Source organism: Vulpes lagopus, chromosome 19 (assembly GCF_018345385.1).
Source record: "Vulpes lagopus strain Blue_001 chromosome 19, ASM1834538v1, whole genome shotgun sequence".
Lineage (NCBI taxonomy): Eukaryota > Metazoa > Chordata > Mammalia > Carnivora > Canidae > Vulpes > Vulpes lagopus.
The window spans coordinates 22,578,949-22,600,016 of NC_054842.1; the positions used below are offsets into that span (position 1 = coordinate 22,578,949).

At 36.2% G+C, this 21,068-nt stretch overlaps 1 protein-coding gene across 4 annotated transcripts in view; it reads left to right on the forward strand.

The window, feature by feature from the left end:
- ZNF385D (zinc finger protein 385D) overlaps nt 1-21,068 on the forward strand; it is an 877,499-nt gene that overhangs the window by 780,073 nt on the left and 76,358 nt on the right. For all 4 annotated transcript variants that reach the window (XM_041733685.1, XM_041733687.1, XM_041733686.1 and 1 more), the window contains one exon: nt 20,892-21,054. In XM_041733685.1, coding sequence (XP_041589619.1) covers nt 20,892-21,054 — 163 coding nt within the window. The remainder of the gene's footprint in view (nt 1-20,891; nt 21,055-21,068) is intronic.

A 21,068-nucleotide genomic window follows, 5' to 3' on the forward strand; every position in this document is an offset into this window, starting at 1 on the left:
TAATACTAGAGGCACAGGGGTGTCTTTCATGAACTATTGCTTCAAAAACCATCCATCACTGCAACAGTTTTCCCATAGATTAAGGACTAGATTTGCATTCTAAATTAGTTCTTCCAACAGCTGCGGTAAGATAACTTGGCTGTAAGTTAAGAGTTTGTATTTGATCATCTGCCAGTGAAGATCATAAAATTCAGCTTGGCAACAGAATTTAGGAAAAGAGGTCTCCTCAGCCCAGCTGTGCTTATACCAGTGAGTGGTGGGGGTAAAAGCACTGCTCCAGCTCTCTCCTTCTCCGGTCAGTATGTGAGTGATTTGCTGTTGAGGAAGGTTGAGTTTAGTTCCAGTTTCTTTGTGTCAGATTGCTGAACCACCTTTTGTTGGAGTTTGGAGAGTGGCGGAGGAGGGAGGATTATATTAAGCCTGCTATAGTAAACATTCTAGAGTGTTGATGCGGCAATCTGTTCAAATCTTTGGATGATCCCTTGATAAATCACCACGACCATCATTTCAGCTTTGCACCTAGTCCACACAATGCAAGTTCAGGTGAGAAAGGAGTTATTTTCCAGGTTACTGTTTGCTCCAGATTCATGAAATGGAAAGACTTAGGGACTGGGATCAGGCTAATCCTGTCTCAGCACATATTCCCTGTGTGATTTTGAGCAAGTTTGTTTAACTTCTACAAATCTCAGATTCTCACTTGTGCAATGAAGGGGGTAACACTATCATGCGAGACGTTAAGGGGAGTATTGTAAGCAAAGCAGCAGATTTACAGTAGGTATTTAGAGTTAATTTTATTTCCTTCTTATATTCAGTATTGGCATAAGAAATGGTCATGTTTTTCAGACTCGGTGTCTTTCCAAAAATCATAAACTACATATCTGTGACAAGGATCTATTGATGTCCAATTCCTCCTTTGTCTTTCTTCATCAATTAAATAATTTAATGTTAATTGGGCTCTGCCAGTGTTTTCTCTCGTTTTGTCTAATTCTTCCTTCCAATAAAGCTTTGAGCATGCATAGTCACTAAGTTATTTTTTTAAAGTATGGGTAGATGGTAGAAATTAATTCTAGGAGCAATTTATAGCTTGACTCAGTAACTGACAGGTTGATTCTGGGTTTTCTCTTTCTCACTTTCTAATCCTAAACCACAAGATCTTGTATAATAAATGCAGGTTGGTCCTAACATTTTTCAAAAATGATATCCAGTGAACTGCTGTTCAGGTATCAGACAGTTGGCATTTTGTGTCAGATGGATGGATAATAGATGTACAGCTATAGTTATAAATAAATTTATATGCCATTGACAGATGCGTGAAAGGTTTGCTGCTGCAGGATTAGGGGAAGATGACTGGAGTTCAAATGCTCAAATGCTTAGTGCACCAAAATGTTTCTCAAAGAGAACTGGCCTTTATTTCCAGATATGAGACTGTTAGTGGGAGTAGGGGCGGGGTGGGGGTGGGGGGGACCAAGCATTTTCTAACTGATAAGTAATCGCTTGGTACTTGTGGTTTTCTAAGTAGGGAAAAGTTTCTTATGTCAGCAATTCATGCGACAGACCAATGACGAAGTGACTTCCTCTGCTCATGTTAAATGGTGAAGTGCTTATTTCCCAGTCCATTGTAAAGATTTAGAGCTGCAGCCTACAGGGCGAGGGCCACCTGTTCTTTCACTCACTGAAGGTTTGGTACTACATCAGTAATTTCAGGGACCTGTGATGGCTTGTGGCCTTGTTTGTCACCATCGTTTCATGCATAACTCGTTAGTTGATGGCAGTGATTATATCCATCTTCACGGAATACAGACTCAGGGTTTGAATCACAACATCTGTAACCCTTGAATTGCAGGACCCTGTGTGAGGAGGCAGTTGCACAAACTCCAAAATCAGAAGTTAGTGATATTTTGGAGTGCCACACAATGAATTTTACAGGCTGTTTTCCTTTGTAAAATGCTTTGATTTACCACCTTACATGTGTTCTTGAATAACAGCACTTAAATAATTTCTGGCTGTCATAAGCATTCAGTAACTGTTGAATAAACTCAATATGTGCTGGAATGAATTGGTGAAGGATAAACAGAAATGTGAAGAAGAACGTGACCCTGGAAGTTGCTGCGTATGTTTCAATTTGGAATACTCAGAATATTATACTGTGTACAATTGACAGATACAGACTTCTGTACAAATACTGCCTGCACTTGTTTCAGATACGGGGAACAGATGATTTCATTTTAAAAGTATTTTCCATTAGGCTTGGTAATTCATATTGGAGCTATAGCCAGAAGGAAGCCAAAATGTTCCATTTTTGAGAATATTTTAAAATCTAATTATCAGAAATCTATATTTAGTTAAATATGATGTTGAAGAGTGTGAAACTTTTGCAGCATGTACTATTCATCACCGTGTTCTCCTTCCCACATACATCTTTTCACACAACCCCTTTCCCCCCTGCTGACATTAGAACGGGCATGTGAGATTACTGATTTTATAGGTCAAAAATAGTCACATGTTGGCATTTTAATGTGATTCTTACATAGCGCATGCAAATACATTTTGGTTGTTCTAACAGCAGTCTAGTGTGGGAGAAGCACACTTCATCTGAAAGCAAATTGCTCTTTTTGCTGGTTTTTTTTTTTTTAATAGAAATCTGGAAATCCCCTAAAAGCCTCATAACCTGCACCAAGATTGGTCTATGTGTCATAATAATAACAGTGTCCTGAGTAATAATAGATATAACTATCATGTATTGAGCATTTAATGTTTTTAAATTCACTGAGTCCTTTAATCCTTATGATAATGTCAAGCTCATCAAGGACAGGGACTGAGTCTCCCTCTTTCCCTCTTCTCTACCTCTCTGTCTCTGTCTCTGTCTCTGTCTCTCTTTTTTTCTCCACCAACACAGCCTTAGTATTAATCACAGAGTTTAGTGCATAGTGTGGATTATAGCAACATTTGGTAGAATCATGATGAACAGATAATCATGGATTGTTACTCCTGCTTTGCCAATGAGAAACTTAAGCTTTAAAAAGGATGCATAAATTCCCTGTACCAGCATGGAGTGGGGCTAGGGTTGGAACCAGGTTGTCTGAACACAGAGTCTACACATTTCATTAAATACTGTGCTTTCCTGGAGCTACCACAAAAAGCTACCCTGTTCTCTTCAAAGGTCTTGGGGAAAATGTGACATGGATCTGAATTATAGAGCAAATGAGAGAGAGGAGTTGAAACTAAGTATGATGGTCGTCAAAAGGACATCTAATTAAAAACAAACAACTGACCATTACCAAAGTGGAGGCAGTTTAAGGGGAGTGGGTGAAATAGACAATGGGGATTAAGGAGTAGATTTGTGATGAGCACCAGGTGATATGTGGGAGTGTTGAATCACTATTTTGTGTACCTGAAACTAATATGACACGATATGATAACTAACTGGAATTAAAATAAAAGCTTAAAATAAAAAATACAGTTATGAGAAGAAACATTAAAAAATAAAATATAAGAATTAAATAAATAAAAAATAAATACAAACAACAAAAATACTGTTTATTGTCCCACCAGAAGGTAAAAGAAAAAAATAAACCTAGAATGTGTCTTTTCAAGTAATTTTAACAAGAATTAATATGAGAAAGAAAAAGGAATGTTCCCAAAACACTATATAGCTTGCTCCCTATTTCTTTAAAATGTACCATGAAGGCAACATATACTATCTTAACTAAAAGGTACCTCTAAGAACATCCCACCCCTTCCTCTTGAGCCTTAAGGGTCGCAAAGAAAGTTCCCAGTAAGTATAAGAAAGGGAATGAACTGGCATCTGTAAGGAGGAAGACCAAAAAGTGAGGGATTGTTTTCTACTTCCTTCCAGGAGCAAGCAGATCCTCTGTATTCTATGTTACATGCAAGTAAGAATGACTTCTTTACAACAAGTTTTAAGCACATAGCTGTGGGGGCACCTGGGTGGTTCAGTGGTTAAGTATCTGCCTTTGGCTCAGATCATGATCCTGGGTCCTGGGATCGAGTCCCACATCAGGCTCCCCAGAGGGAGCCTGCTTCTCCCTCTGCCTATGTTTCTGCTTCTCTCACTGTGTCTCTAATGAATAAATAAATAAATATTTTTTAAAAAGAACATAACTGTGCTACAGCCATAATATAGCCACAATATGAGGTTGGGAAGAGCTAGCCCCTTGCCAGTAAGGAAATCCTATATTAGGTGACCAAGCATGTTCACAAATTAATTTACCTCTCCTGTCTAGTCATCTGTCAGTCCCTAAAACGATCCATTACTCCCCTTGGATGAAAATTGAGGATTCCTTCCCCCCTCATCTCCTCACCTTTGTTTCCTATTTTACCCTTCTCCTGGTCTAAGACGCTGATCAGTTGTTCTCTGCATTTCCACCAGCTGACTCTCCATCATCAGCTTTCCTTTAGGGGAAGGGCACCTTTTTAGATCTTGCATTCTCTGGGCTCTGGAGGGGTACTTAGATTTCTCAAGTTCCTTCGGATGAAATACCGAGCAAACTAACATTTTTTTTTTTGCTCATACTGAGGGTGTATTTTTGCATAACTTTTCTAAGTTATTATAAAAACGTTCTTAACGTCTTTCTTTTTCTATCTTACTGAAACTACTCATATTCTCTCCTTCCATTTGAATAAGCTTGGAACTGATGGGAGCAGTTAGTTGAGATTTCCAAAAGCGGTTAAATCTGAGAGTTGGAAAAAGCTCTGCCTTCCACAAAAGGGTTCTAGTGTAATGAAAAGTAAGTTAATCAAAACCAGGATAGAGATTCCAGAATTTTTCATTCAAATTTAGTTTTTATTCAAGGCACTGAAGGTTTGCTTTTCTAATCTGACCCTCACAAAGTAAAGAATAGCCTTTCCTATAATAATTTTGCAAATGAAGACACTGAAGTTTGGAGAATAGTAACTTGCTTAAAGTCACATAGGCCATGAGTGGAAAGCCAAATTTTAAATTCAGAACCATGAAATCCAAACTTAGTTTCATTCCATTTTACTAAAAGTAAGGCTTATGCTGACTGCTTAGCATATAGACCTGGGACTATGATCTTTTGGGTTTTATAGTAACATTTATACAAAGATTTATGTACTTTTTTTTTTTACATTTACACACCTATTGCAAAGCAATGTTTCTTATGTTTATCACTTGAAGATGGTGAAAATTAATGGATGTTTCTGGAAGGAACTTGAGGTCGGTCTATAGATGAAATTCATGTTAGGATTGAAAAAGAAATCACAAGACTATCTTGGTGTCTGCTGAAAAGATTTTTTTTTAAAAAGGCATGAGTAAATTATTTTACTTTTTTAAGCTTTCTAAGTGTGTGATGAGAAAGGACAGCCAGGAAAAATGAAGACACATGAAAAGCTGTGGATTTGGAGGATTCCTGAAATAACAGTAATACTTATTTTTGAAGTGCATGATGTTAAAATTTGGGGGAGTTTCATCAATCACTTGTAGGAGTCTTTAAGAAGGAGCAGGATCTTTTGATTTATTCTGTCAAAGCCAAATAGGATAGCAAAAACTGAAATTCCATTGCGCTGTGGTTAGAGCATAGCACCTGGCTTCACTGAAAAGACTGAGAAAGCCCTCAATCATGGTTCCACCTATTGACTTAGTAAGAATTGATTAGGAAATATATGGAAAGGGTGATTTGGGTCTGTCCACATCTGTGGTTTAACACCACCTCTAGGTCTTTACTTACTCTGGGCTACCCAAAGAAATACCCAAAGAGGCCTAAAGAAAGATACATCATATTCTTGCTTCTTTTAAAAATCATGTAACATGCAGATTTTCAGAGTCCTTTGGTCTTCATTTAGTCAAAGATTAGCTAAAAAAAATAAATTTGCAAACTTAAATGTGTCCATCTGCTCACATATTGGCCCTTCTTTTCCTTGACTGGGACCCCTATGTTTATCCAGATTTAAGGCAAAACGAGAAAGTAGATGCATTTGTTAGTTTAATGTAAGTCTGGTTGTTGTGTAAATCAACCAAAAGATATGTAATAGCTCTAGGAGTGCCTGAGTGTCTCAGTCAGTTAAGCATCCAACTCTTGATTTCAGCTCAGGTCATGATCTCAGGGTTGTGAGATAGAGCCCTGCATTTGAGCTCAGTGCACAGTCAACTTGAGATTCTCTCCCTCGTAGTCATCTCCTACCCCTATGTGCTTTCTTGCTCTCTCTCAAATAAATAGATAGATAGATAGATGATAGATAGATAGATAGATAGATAAAATCTTAAAGATGTACAATAGCTCTAATAATAGATATTTTAATTTTTCCTGTGTAATATCCAAAATAGTGTACTCCATCCATTGGCACATCTCTTCCAAGTGGTGATTCAGAAATCCAGGCCCTTTCATCTTGTGGCTTCAACATCTTTAGTGTGTGGCTTCCAAGGCTATGCTTGTTTGCATTCAACAGGCAGAAGAGGAAAGAATCTGGAAAACTATGCTTGGGAAGTTTTAGTAAACTGAGGCAGGACATATTGCAGGTCACTTACCTTCACACTCATTGTCTATCACTCAGCCACATAACCACTTAGGTATAAGAGAAGTGTAGTCTGTCTGTTTGCCAAGGAAGAAGAAATAAATTTCTTCTATGAGTCCCTGACATTATACCCTAGAAAGTAGACAATATATTACAAGAAACATTGTTTTGTTTTTATGGCAAAGGTAAAGGGCCATAGGAGAAAGTAGGAAATCTTTTCTATCAGAAAAGACTTTTTAAAAATTGTAATCTTGGGATCCCTGGGTGGCGCAGTGGTTTGGCGCCTGCCTTTGGCCCAGGGCGCGATCCTGGAGACCCGGGATCGAATCCCACATCGGGCTCCCGGTGCATGGAGCCTGCTTCTCCCTCTGCCTGTGTCTCTGCCTCTCTCTCTTTCTCTCTGTATGACTATCATAAATGAATAAAAAAAATTAAAAAAAAAAAAATTGTAATCTTTTCTGCCCTCTGGTTAGATATTTTTTCACTTTCCTAAATATCTGCATTAAAGATAGAACTATTTGAATTCTTCTTGTTGTCATAGAAGGATCATGAGTTTTAGAGATAGGAAAACCTGTCTTCAGATGTTTCCTCTCTGGCTTGCTGGGCAGGGCACTTAGATATTATGAAGTTCAGTTTCCTCATCTGTGAAATGAATATAATCTAATTTTGAGAGAAACTATGAACCTTATGTAAAATATTCAGTAGTACATAGAATATATTCATTGGCAAATATTTGGTAGCTATTACTATCATTATCAGGGCACTTTTATGTTCTTTGTTCCTCACCTGAAAATCTGTGGAAAGAATTTGATTGTGTTCATACCAAGCAGCTGTAACAAATAGAACTTAAGTAGGAAAGACTTGAGAACATAGATGTTTATTTCTCTTTTACCAATATTTTTGTATTGAGCATTTCTGGTTGTTAGGCATCTCTGTTCCATATGATTTTGGTGATGTAACAAGTCATGGCCACTGCAAACATTGAAGGATATTGAACACCAGAGAGTAGCCAATTTAAAATAGTAATCTATAGAAGAAAGCCTAAATTTAATATCTCTATGAATAATTAAGATTAGTTCCTTATTTAGACTTTATCTAAAAATTTGCTTTCAAAGCAACAAATAAATCATTTTACTCAGTAACTTGATTATAGCATTTTGTACCATTGCTCTATTTTAGAGATAGGGAAAACTTCAGGTGAAATGGTTCAAGTTGGATATATGAATAAACTTAGGGGACTGGTGGGGAGGTCTGCTTTCACTGTTCTAACTTGCTGCTTACAAAAAACAAGCTACATCACCTCTCCCTAAGAGTGGCAATCATCATGAGGGTGTGAATGAAACAGTCTTGATCAAATACAGAAATGTTGAAGCTATGTTAATAACTAAATATTTTATATAACAGTGAAGAATGTGATCTCACTTTTTATATAATGATATGTAATTATAATGCAACAAATAGTTATTGAACATCTACTACATATCTACTGATAGAAAAAATAATTCTTGAAAATCTGAAAGGGTTTATTATACTAGGTGGTTTGTTTATATGTTATTTTACATTATTCTTTCTTTTTATTTAAACTTTCAAGATTATCTACTCCAAGGGCTTTGTTTTAAAAAAAGTGAAAGTATTTTAAAATAATTCATTGATGTTATTGAAAATATTAACTCCTCTTTGTGCTTTTATGAATGGTAGAATTAAAATGCAGGTTTGTTTCCAGATATCTACTTATAACTTGGAAACATGCATTAGTAGAATTCAATAAGATAATAGTGCTTACTTAGTTCAGAATGATGGCATCAGATGATAAAGTTTGCATCTGGAGACAACCTACATTGGCAACTCCATGACCAAGCATTCAGATCCTTCATGTAATCCAGATCTTTCCAAAATCCATTATTCCAATCAATTGATTAAGCATTGAATTACCCTTTCCTGTGTTACAGTTACCAATAATATATATAAAATCGAGTGGACACTTACATGCTCTCCTTTAAAAAAATATGTATTTGAGAGGGAAAGAGAGAAAATAAGTAGGAGGAGGGAAGAGGGAAGGAGAGAGGCAGAGGGAGAGAATCTCTAGCAGACTCCCTGTCTGCTGCCAGGCTCGATCTCAGGACTCTGAGATCACAATCTGAGCCAAAATCAAGAATCACGTGCTTAAGTGGCTGAACCACCCAGTTACCCCTCCATGCTTTTCCTTTAATCTGGCATAACAAATTCAGTACTGATAACCATTCCCTTCCAGAAGCTGTTATCGCTCTTGGTTTCCATGTACCAGATTCTTCAGGGTTAAAACCTTTTCTTGGTCCACTTCCTATGATACCTGTCTATATTTGGAATGCCCCACAGCATAAACACTTGTTGAATACATAAATATTTAAATGAACAGAGGCACACATAAGTAAATGTAATCTTCAACCTTAAGGAGTGACACTGAGAGCATTTCAGGAAATAAGAGCACTGCGAGCAGAGGAGCCTGTGGAACCCTTCCACTTGGAAGATTGCAGGACATACTATACAAAGGTGAAAACACATCCTTGACCAAACAACCTCAAAGAACAGGGGCTTCACAATTCCTTATCAAAAGCTGGATTTTGGAACAATTTTGCAAACTTCATGCTTGATTTTTCTCTTGGTTTCCATACAGCTTGAATCACTGACTCATTCTTGAAGTTCTTTTGTTGTTTTAATACATTAAATTAGCTCATTACAGCTGAATATGTAGTGGAAAATAGCATCTGTTTACACTGTAATAATATAAAAATTACTTACTAGTAACAGAATAAAGAGCAATTTGCAAAAGCTAATCATATTTGTGCACTTGTCTGCAAAAAGTAAATTGTTAACGTATGCCCAAGAGGGGAATCACTTGCTGGTTTAAGCATTGGAAGCAGTGATATTAACAAGCATCACTTAAAACAACTCCTGTATTTAAGATTGAATCCAAATATTCTAACTTGTCATGAAAATATAGATGCTTATTAATTTTGCTTTGACCCTGGTAAATTCAAACAATATGGGGATTCAGATAATATTATGGAAAACCCAATGGTTAAAAATTTCTTAATATTTACAAAGTCAAATTCTAACATCTTATTTAGAGGACAATCTTTTTGACTTTTCTTAGTACTAATCACAAATGCTATTGAAAAACAATGTCAAAAGCAGTCCTCTGCATCCCCCAAAGCATTAAAATTAAAGATCCGTTCAAAAATTGAAAATTAACATTTTAATATATTTTAAAAAACTGTAGACAAGAATCTTAGATGTAGTAATCTCACGAAGTTGTGGCTTTTTACTTCTTCACGTATACAAGCCAGAAAGTACTTAAGTTTTATAATAACTGACTTTTAAATGTTATGCATATACAAATTTAAAACATGATTTACAGAACAAACCCTTTCTCCTTTGGTCATGATAGAGACAGATAATGTCAGGTTTTTGCTTTGGTTTTGTTTTTCACCCACATTTATCAAGAGGAAAGAAAGAAATCTAGATGAAGTTAATCTTTAAATTTCCTTTTTCCAGATGCCAGGATGAGACCTATTCAACTACGATGGTCTTACTTCAGACATGTTAATAATATTCATTAAGCACAGTTCTCTTTTACATTTAGTCAGCCTTTGATTAGTAATTCTCTCCTGCCTTGTTGCTTTTGACCTCCCCTTTATTAAGGTTTCTGTAAATGGCTAATTCCATCCACTACAATTTTAACGGCGAGAACAACTTACTGCTGTATCTGGAATCCACCTCATTGTAGCCTTCAGTAGTTGGACTTTACCAATCCTCATTTTGCTGCTCTAGTGATACAATTTTTATCTTTATGAATCAAGCCTCTAAAGACCAAATGCTGAGATAAGATATGCTCTATAGCAGAGAGAAGCGTGTCATTTATTTCTAGTTAACTCATGTTGGTGTGAAGATTAAAAAAAGAAATGATTCACTCTGTGGCTGAAACTTGAAGATTTTAAACACTTTAAGGAAAGACTTTTTTTTGAAGCTAAGTGATGAAGTGTACTTTAGCTCAATGAAGGATTTGGAAATATGTTCTCCCGTACAGTACCAGTTGCAGTCTTCATTCACCCATTCAAATGTTGCAGCTGATTAAGGATTGTGTTTCAGTGGTTAAACAGAAAAAAATCTTTTATTTGCCTTTCAAATGGCATTTCCCAGTGGCTTCGTTTACCATCTGTTTCTGATAACTCCCCAGTGTAGCTCCAGCCTAGACTTCATCTCTCGGCTCCAGACCACATAGCTAATTGCAGAGCCCACACTTTACTTAGATGTTTTAAAGACTCCTGAACTCAATGTATCCCAACCTGACTCATCCTCTTCCCCAGACATTTGGACTTCTTTCGCTATCAACAATTCTAGGTTACCTCCAATCATGTGTTTGAAGAAGCGGAAATCCATGAGACCACCTCTCAAAGTTCATTCATCAAGTTCTGACATTTTTAACTCATATATTAAGCAAGTCTGTTTTTGCTTTCATCATTGAATTCTTCACTGTGGCCATCTCTTCCTCGGGCCACTGCGATAAGAATAAGAATCTACCCCCCTGCTCCTTTCCCACTCTGGCCCTCCTCCTCCCATCCAGTGTTCTCTGCCTCCTGCAGGAGTGATCTCACAAAAATGTAAAATGTCAAGCAGCCTTTCTTTTGAACAAAGAGTAAAAAATATAATCTTAACCAGGCCTACAAGACTTTCTCTGCAAGAGCTGACTTATGCCCAATGATACTTTTTGATGCCTGAAGGCTTCATATTTTGGGATATAGATAAACATCACAAAGTTTTCCATACTTTGTTTAGAACATTAGCATTGCTTTATTGGAGCCAGTATGGAAAGAATTGAACAAGGTAGACCTTCAAATGATGCTAATAGTAGTATTTAAAGCATGAGCCTAAGACAGATTATGAGTAAAATTGTATGACTTAATGGCCACAAAACTCAAGAGTAATTTCTTATTCATAAGCTTTGTATCTATGCACTATTTAGCCTTACTTATGTTCTTTGCAAGGTGAACCACTATGAAATTTTGAAATAGGGTTGTTTTCCATGTTTCACTCTCTTTTGGACTGGCAATGGGAGCTACATGTGTGGTCTTGGCGTTAGACAGATAGGTACACACCTTGCACTGGCCTTGCTATGTGGTTGAATGGCTCTAGCTTTCAGAATCTCAGTCTCCTCATTTATAAAATGCTCATGGTAAGTATGTAATTCCCTCATAGATCTTTGCAGGGAATGGGTGAGAATGTTCATATAAAGCCTTTAACACACTACCTGGCATAGATTCCATAAATGCCTCATAGAAACATCCACTGTGCAAAGGGACAGCAGGATCTCCTTAGTACATTCATGACACAGTGAGCTTTTCTTCCAAGTGCATCATTCAAGAAAAAAACATAAACAAAAACAAAAACAAAAAACCCTCTGGCCAGAATTCCACTAAGGATTACTGATTGCTCAAGGGGGGTGCTATGCTATTAACACCTCATCATTTGTGGAAGCTTTCTCTAAGCACTAAACTCATGGGATTCCAGTTGCTAATACAACTCATGTACCCCCTGGTCAATCAGCGAAAATAAATACTTTTTAATGCAAGGAGAAGAAATTTTGGCATAACAAGAAAGCAGGCATTTATGCATGCCCAGATAACTGTCTTTTAAAGTCATTACCCTTCCTCCAAAACTTAATCCAGGGCCAAACCCATTTCTTTCTGCAACTTTTGCTATATGAAATCATAAACAACAGCAACAAACACTTTTTTTCAGCCCACAAAATATTTTCCTAAGTCTAAGAGACCATTATTTGAGAAGTTGGGTGATTTTGCGGAGTTTTGCCCGCAAACTGTCTTACCTCAGACCTCTTTGGTCAAAGGAGTACCTTGAGGTGGGGTCCCGTTGGCATAACTTGTCTCATGTAAAAGTATTTTCATCTTTTTCCTAAACCCACAGTTTCCACAAAATAACAGTTTATTTATAATTTTTTTTAATTTCCAGAGTTCTGACATAGGCACCAAATTTATACATCTGAACACTAGTTTTCTTTTATTTTGACCAAACAAATGGCCATTTATTCTCATTATTGAGCCCTCATTCCATCCCAAGAAACCTTTAGGTACTTTGAGATAATTTATCTCATTGAACGGCATGAAGACTTTGCCATTTTTTTAAATCATTGGTGTGTTTTTTTCTCCTGATTTTCTAGATACTCTTTATGTAATGTGGAATCTAACCTCTTTGCAATAGGATTTACAAGTATTTTTTTTTCAAATATCTTTTACTTTGCCTTTAGAATTTTTTTTATAAAGATGTATCAATATAATTTATCAGTCTGACTTGTCTCTGCTCTTATTCCCATTACTACAATAATGTCTGGCTACAGCTCTGTGAGTCCTTTGTGAATGAATGGACAGCAGCTGGATTACAGGTTGATTATGCCTATAAAGGTCTAGGTTCTTGAGGTTATTTGTGATCTCACTCTTCACCTTTTCCCCCTATACCCAAACTACTCCAGAAAGCTGTAATAGTGCTTAACACTGACAAAATATCTATCTCAAATATAAACAATTATTTTGTGAACCCAGTGAATTTTATAACAGCTGCATATCTTAGAGGTCATCTTTGGGACAAGTTCATTAGAGTTGCAATCAGAACAATTCTCAAATTTATGAGTTAAAGATTAGAAATGCTACAAAATTTTAGAGGGAAGCCCTTCCCTGGTTTATGGAAAAACAGGAGATTTAATAGTTTTTCCCCAATGGAAGGTGTTCTTTTTCAGCAAATACAAGGTATATATTATTATGTGTGTTTTCAGGGAGCAAAGTGGGTTAACAATATCATAATTAATTTCTCTGTATTGTTTTAGAGCATAAAATATTCCATTTTGAAACTTTAAAAGCCGTGTTAACAGAGAAACAGCATTCTCCAAGTATTGAAAATTCTTATATAAAAATTTAGTCTTTCAGATGAATCTTAAATTCCAGAGTCATCACTGGAATAATTCATTACATTTCCCAGATTTAAAAAAAAAAAGTGTTTGTTATTCATCAAAAATTTTAAAAAATGAAACAACCTCCATATTATACCTTTGCTACATTCCATGCAAAGAGAGCTTCTGTAAATAGCACAATTTGCAGTTGATGATAAGCTTCTTCCTGAGAAAAAATAATAGTTTGTGTTTGTGCCAGATGCTTTTCCAGCATTAAGTGCCATAAAAATTCCCTAAAGTGTGTTCAACAGATAAGGTAAAGTGCCAAAGAATGGCAGAGAATTAAGTTGAACCCTGTTCACATACAAAATCCATTGAGACACCATATGCATATTTCCATTTTAAAATCAAAATGTGAAATTAATTCAGTGTGCATTTAATAGGCACCTATTTAGAGCTCCATACTAGGTTCTAGGGACAGAATGATGAGTAACACCAGGTCTTTCTCTCTCCGTTGAGAGATTCATTCTCTATGAGAAGAAACAGACATTTAACCCTTCTTATGACAGTGACATAAGTGTTAAAATGTAGGCATACCCAGGACCCCATGGAGGAGGTGACATGTGATGAGTGGAAGTCTGCCAAGCAAGTAATGGTTCTCCAGACAGAGGTTTGAAAATCATTTCTTCTTATTCTCCCTTAAGAGAATAAAAGGGAGGGCTATGCCTCAGTGATCTACACTCCAAGCAGTTGTTCTCTATAGAGAGCAGACATGGTAACTGTGAGGGTCATGACTGTAGAGTTGTACCAGGGGGCAGGTAGGTTGCTTGGAGGAGGAAGCTGGGGGTTATTTAGAGGATGCGTGCATGTCAGGCAGGAAAGAAAGCCATTTTTCTGTTACTGATACCAATACCTATGACAGCTTGACCCTCATATATAATTAGATTCAGCATTTCTATACCCCCCCACACACACCCATTTTAAGTGGTATGAGACAGTCGCAAACTGAGCAAAGTGTTGTGTTAAGCTATAGGCATTGTGAAAGGATATTCAGCACTGGTTGAATAGTTAGACAAAGTGGTTTTTCTGATTTTTCTTAGTTCCATACAAAAAATTTTTGCAATTATATCACTAGTTAAAACTCATTTGAAGTATTGGGCTTACAAAGCTGCCATCAATATTGACCAAACTTAGGCAAAGCCAGATGTTCCTTTTGACTTCATCACATCATATATGTTGCATACATATATACATAACACGTACATACCAGAGCCCACTGTTAGCCAGTGTCCCCCAATTGGGACCCCACACAGGAGGTCAATGAGGTTGCTATCGGGATTCCAAATACAACACAAACAGATGCCCATTTCACGGTATGAACCAGGAAGAACCTCTCAATTAGCTTCTCTCCCTCTAAGAAGTACCACACTTTATCACTCACATTAAATACTTGAAAACGTCAAATACTTAATGCATAAAAATCATGAAGTTTGTAGATGCACTGAGATGTTTTGGAAAGATAAGTGAGGCCATCTAGATTACTTTTTTCACAACTACCTAAGTACTTTGTGACAAGATATTTTCTTTGCATATAAAATCAAAGAGTTGCCTAATGTATCTGAGACACTGGGACATGCCTCTTCTTTTTCTTTATGTTTATTTAGAATTTCTTTATTCCAGTGGGTATTGGTGGTGTATAAAAATCATTCCACTCTTATGGCATTATCTCTTTTCTTCTATTTTTTTTTTCTATTTCTGTGTCATACTGTTCATTTCTGAATTGAAAAGTACAGAAGACAGGAACACATTTAAAGTAAGGCATCAATCACTTGAGCTCAGAGAACACGCTTAATTGAATCGCATTTTTCACTTTGGGACTCAGTGCAAGTGAATTTTCATTTTTATCATAATGCAGTCATCTACTTACGTGTTAACTACACAATCACATGTTAAAATAAATTATTAAATATTCTTTATAGGACATGTAATTAAGGGATGAAAATATCTGTAGCATGTAATTTTCTTCATTATGTAAGAGAATTTGAAAGGTACGTGTATCCACAGCAGTACGGCAAGTATAAAACAATGAATATTCTATCTTTAAGTTTCTTCTTCAAATATTTTGTTAAATGGACTAGCAGAGAAGGCACTCTTCAAGCTTACCAGAGTGGTCTTTATTTATCTGCTGGCTAGAAGTTTCACTCAGTGAAAGAGCCCTAACTACATAATAAAAGAGGCTAGACCTAACTAACACTAAGTCAGTTTGATGCATATAAAATAGTGGCTTGTTATAGTAACACTGTAGTGTTGTGCACAGGGCTTAACTTTTATTTATTTTTTCATAAGGCTGGGGATGTCCCCACACCCCTGAAAAAAAAGTCATAGCAAAGCATTCAATATTAAGGTAAAATAATGGGGTCAGAGGGCCATGCTGCAACAATAATTAGCTTGAAAGGAAAGGAAAAAACTGGAAAGAAAAAATTATAAGGACAGGGTAAGCACTTCTGTGGGGTTTTAGAATTATTTGGAGATTACTAAGATTGATTTGCTCTTCTATATCATCCCTCTTTGATGGAAGTTCCTCAACTACCTATGTATCAGTTATTTTTTATTTCTTGTTATGACTTGTTCTTAAGGAAAAAAATTTTTGGTTTTTCTCAAGTGATACACATTATTCACATTTAGTAAATGTTAAATCTTCAAATGATTAAATGTTAATCATAAAAAATCTAGACTTTGAGGGGTGCCCGGGTGGCTCAGTTGGTTAAGTGACTGACTTTTGACTTCAGCTCAGGTCTGATGTCAGGATTGTCAGTGTGGCCTACATGCTCGGGAGTCTACCTGAGACTCTTTCCCTCTGCCCCTCCCCTCTGTAAAAATAAATAAATAAATAAATAAATAAATAAATAAATAAATATTTTTTTAAAAATCCAGATTTTTGGCTATTTATTAAAGAAGGGCTTGGAAGAAAATGCTCTAATATATTTAAGATGAGTGGTTCTGAAACTTTAGTATGCATTATAAGCACCTGGAGAGGTTATAAAACCTGGATTGGTAAATCCCCCAGCTCCATTATTTCTAATTCAGTAATCTGGGATGGAGGTTGATAATTTGCATTTCTATCAAAATCCCAGCTGCTGCTGCTGCTGCTACTAGTCTAGGAACCATATTTTGAGAACGAATTATTTATATCAATATTAAATGAAGCTGAGAGTTGATAATAAATACAATAAGGATAGAATAACAATAATAAAGATAGAATAAGGTAGAATAGAAATCTTCTATTTGCATATACAAAAGAGATATTTGAAATATTTAATAAACTGCTGAACAGTTTAAAATTCACACTGGCCCTAACTGATAGGGCTGAACCTGTGCATTGTGCTTCAGTATTAAACTTAAGTGAATATATACAACATAAAAACAACTATGCATAGATAAATCAAAATGTTAAACTTTTTCCTGGAGTAATTTTTTAATAATCCTTAAATGTAAATCTAAAGTAAATGTAGAATTTAGGATACTATATCATGCTTTACCATTTTGTTTTCTTTTTTATCCAAAACTACAATCTAAGCTAAAATTAAAAATATCAGATAATTTATAAGAAAGAAATAAAGGAAGGAAGGAAGGAAGGAAGAAAGGAAGAAATAATTCCCCTGCCTCAAGTATTATCTCTCTACTCCCCGAAAAGAATTACAACTTCTCTAATAACTATTCTTTTTCTTTCTAGTGTTGCCTTTTAATATGATAATGTTCATTTAATTTAATACAGTTTCATATGTGGCAAAATTACATGATATTGCACCCTAACAAAGACTACCATGTTCTTTTTGAAGTCCCATGTCTTCTTGAAAATTAATTGGTTAAAGGAACTAGATGTGTGTGCTAACAATAAACTTAGTTTTTAAAAATCATATTACGACACCTTATATTAAAGAGAGAGTAAAAATGTACAATGTATTGGTGCTAACAAGATAAAATGATAGGTAAATATTAATATTAATGAAATTATTCAGGGATTTTCATAAGATAAAAGTGATTTAACAATTAGCCTCTTAGAAAAGTAAAATAAATGTGTGTGTTTCCAAAGAATAAGATTCCTCTCCCAATTTTGGCCATTTAACAATTATTTTTGTCTACTTTGGAACTTCAGTTGCATTTAAACTTGAAGCCATTTTGAAATACTAAAGATAAAATTTGAAGATGAGAAAATCTGACTGGCTACTGATGACTAGATGTGGTGATGACATTTAAAGTGGCATCATTCTATTCTACAGAAATGTGTGTGCATATCCTTAATGTCAGCACTTGCCTCTGGGATGACACTTGTTAGATTTCATGCTGTCATGTGCTATTTCAAGGTCAGTAGTAGTGATGTTTATTTTACAGTACCTTCATATTACACTCATTATCTAAAAGGAAGTTGTCAAAGCCCAGTTTCTATTGTTCTGCTCACTTCGTGTATACTATGATCCTCTGATTCTGTTTCAGTTTTAAAATACAGAATGCTGAAATGTGCCATCATGAAGCAGTACACTTATTTAACCTTAAAATCATTCCTGTGAAAAATAATGGTTTGCTTCTGTCTTATGGTTCCCAGATTTCTGGGAGTGGCTTGATTCAGAGACTGGCTAATAATAGGAAACCACCCCAGAAGGAATATGAGGTGGAATGATGCATCCAGCACCTCTCTGCCCAAAGGAAAAGCAGCTGAGGTCCAAAGAAACATCTCTGGCCACTGCTGCTTTTAAAAAACCTCCCAGTAGGACTGTAGCTTTGTCTACAGTAATAGAAATATTAGATGGGGCTGAATAATTTATTCAGTCCAAGAAATGGCCAAAAGGGCTAAAGAGAGCTCACTGGATATACTTCCTTTACACAAAGAACACACTTTTATATAACACACCTGTGTTAAGATGGATCACCTGTGTGATCCTGTGTCAAGATGTGTCAAGATGGATCAAAAATTATGGGGTCAATATGCATAGACTAGAAAAATTTATACCAGTATAACCCAAGGGCAGTCCAGTAAATTCTACAAGCATTAAATAAAGGTCTATGACAAAGAAAATGTGAAATACCCAGAAAGGGTTATCTGTTTCAATTCGGTTTCCAACTTGTATGCCCACCTTCTCCTCAACACATATGTCCTGCACCATCATAATCATGTTAGTGTCACCTCCAGTACTGTCAACTCCTCTATACTTTATCATTTCCCCTAAATTTTACATGTCCTAATCTCTCCATAGCACTTTGGATCTTCATTTTTTTTTTCAAATTTGGAGAAGACTTAGTTAGCTTTTTGTAAAAGTCAGATAATTTTTAATTAAAATAATTATTATCAAGATGCTTTGGAACTACAATTAACAAGTGAGTATGCATGTTTTATCCTGTTTTAATGGATCAGATGTCTCCCTTGGGTTGGAGCCCACCAACTATTGCTCATTCTTTCACCCCCTTCTCATGACTCGAGCCATTTCACTGGTTGGAAGCATTGGCTTAAGCTGTACGTGTGCAGAGAATGTTTTTGGGAGGTGTAAGTACTGTCTTCATTTGCAGGACTTTTTGTGGGGTTTTTTAGTAAGTTTCTTACTATCCAAAATAGTTACATTCACCTGGTCCTTTGGTGTGTTAAAACAAAGTCTTGTCTGATTTGAAATACTACTGAGAATGCAGATTTGCTGGGAACCTTAAAATGTATATTTTGGAGATGTAAGTGGAGATAACACTGTTAATCTAAACTTTGTCTTTTAATATGTATTATATATAAAACATTCACTTCTATGTCAAGGATAGGAATGCTGACAGAGAGAAGAGAGGAAATTCGCTTTAAGGGAAAGTATGTAGCCAGCTGTCTAGAGAAGGTGACTGTCTAGAGAAGATGACTGTTTATATTGTAGATTTAATTGAATATAGCATATTGCCCTCAAAAATATGGCCAAAGGACTTGATTTATTAAAAAAGGAGAACTAGGCAGGGAAAAAAAAGAAGGAATGCAACTTGGTCCATCAAAGTGGCATTCTTTATGTAGAATCAACCCAACCCAATCTATCACTGGTTCTTCAATTAACTATAACAAGTCTTAGTTTCACATTTTGGCTCACACTATGTCTTTTGATGTTATGTGTTGTTGGAAAACTTGTAACTGATGCATGAGTGTCCTCTCTGTTCAAACTGTTTCTAATATAATTTCCTTGTCCAGTGTTCTTTCAATAAGGGTACCTAGACCTTTGAGAATACTTGTCAGAATGATGCAAATGAAGGTGTGGATTATTTACTTACCTATTTATAAAAAGACATTATACTGCAACCCTACCTACCAGTTACTGTGACAAAGAGAACAGTGTGGTTATTATTTTTTTCTGGCAAAATGGAGCCAAAACATGGAGTGGAACACAGAGTTTAAATAAGTAATGGGAAGTAATGGGTAGTCTAACCAATAGAGTCCTCCACTGAGATTTCTTCTTTGTGAGGTGACTTTTTTAAGGGTGTTGAGCTGGGAAACCTTCAGATCTAAGAATCTCCCTGCCCACTCCCATCCTACCCAAAGCCACACAGCCTTCTTCTTCTCCCCCTAATAAACATTAATAAACATAGAATTCTTTGAAATGATTTTCTATCTCAATTAATGTGTCTTTCTAGTAACAACAACTACAACAACAAGAAAATCATGTTAAGAAACCATAAACTTGGGAAAATGTATATTACTATTAAAGAATTCTCATCAGTCATGAGTAAAATAATTGTGTATGGGCCCCATTAAGTAGTTAAAATACACTGGAGTCTCCTGACAAGGGACCAGGGCATGAAAGACCTGCGTGTTTATGGAATGCCACTCCCTTGAATTTCTCAGACTACCTGTTTAGGAAGCAAGGAGAAAGGAAGAATCAGGAAATTGCCCAGCTTCTGCATACTTCGTCTGGACTTAGGCAGTGCCTTTGCTTTTGAACTCCCAAACTTCAATCTTAGTCCCCAGGGTGCCCACTTCCCATGTTATATGTGAACTTTTCCTTGTAGACAGACACCTGTTGGAGATCATGTTAATAAGACCCATTGTAATAAAGAAAACATATTTCCTGAGCCAAGGTGAGAGCTACTGTTTTCTGGGACCCTCGTTACTCTTTGGGAGCCCAGCATCTTCTGTGGAAGAATAAAAGCAATGTGGGTATAGATTCTTAATTTTTCCCACTCCACCAAGAAAAATGTTGACATGTTAGTGTCCAGCTACATTTCTCTTTAGGGAAATGATAGAGTATTTCTTCCTTCCATCCAGAGGTTTTAGAACTTGATTTCCATTGCTTTCTAGCATCATTCTAAATAGAACCCTACTGTTTGGCCACTGCCAGAATTAACTTGAATGGTACCTATTATTGAAAGGGAGTCTGTATTTGCAGTAATACAGAGAATGCCAGTTTAGAAATGAGCCTGATTGCATGGTTCATTTTGTTCTCCTTTGTAGAGCCAGGCTGCGGCCCACTACAAAGGCACGAAACATGCCAAGAAGCTCAAAGCACTGGAAGCCATGAAAAATAAGCAGAAATCTGTAACTGCCAAGGACAGCGCAAAGACTACCTTCACCTCCATCACTACCAATACCATCAATACCAGCTCTGACAAAACAGGTTAAGCGATGATC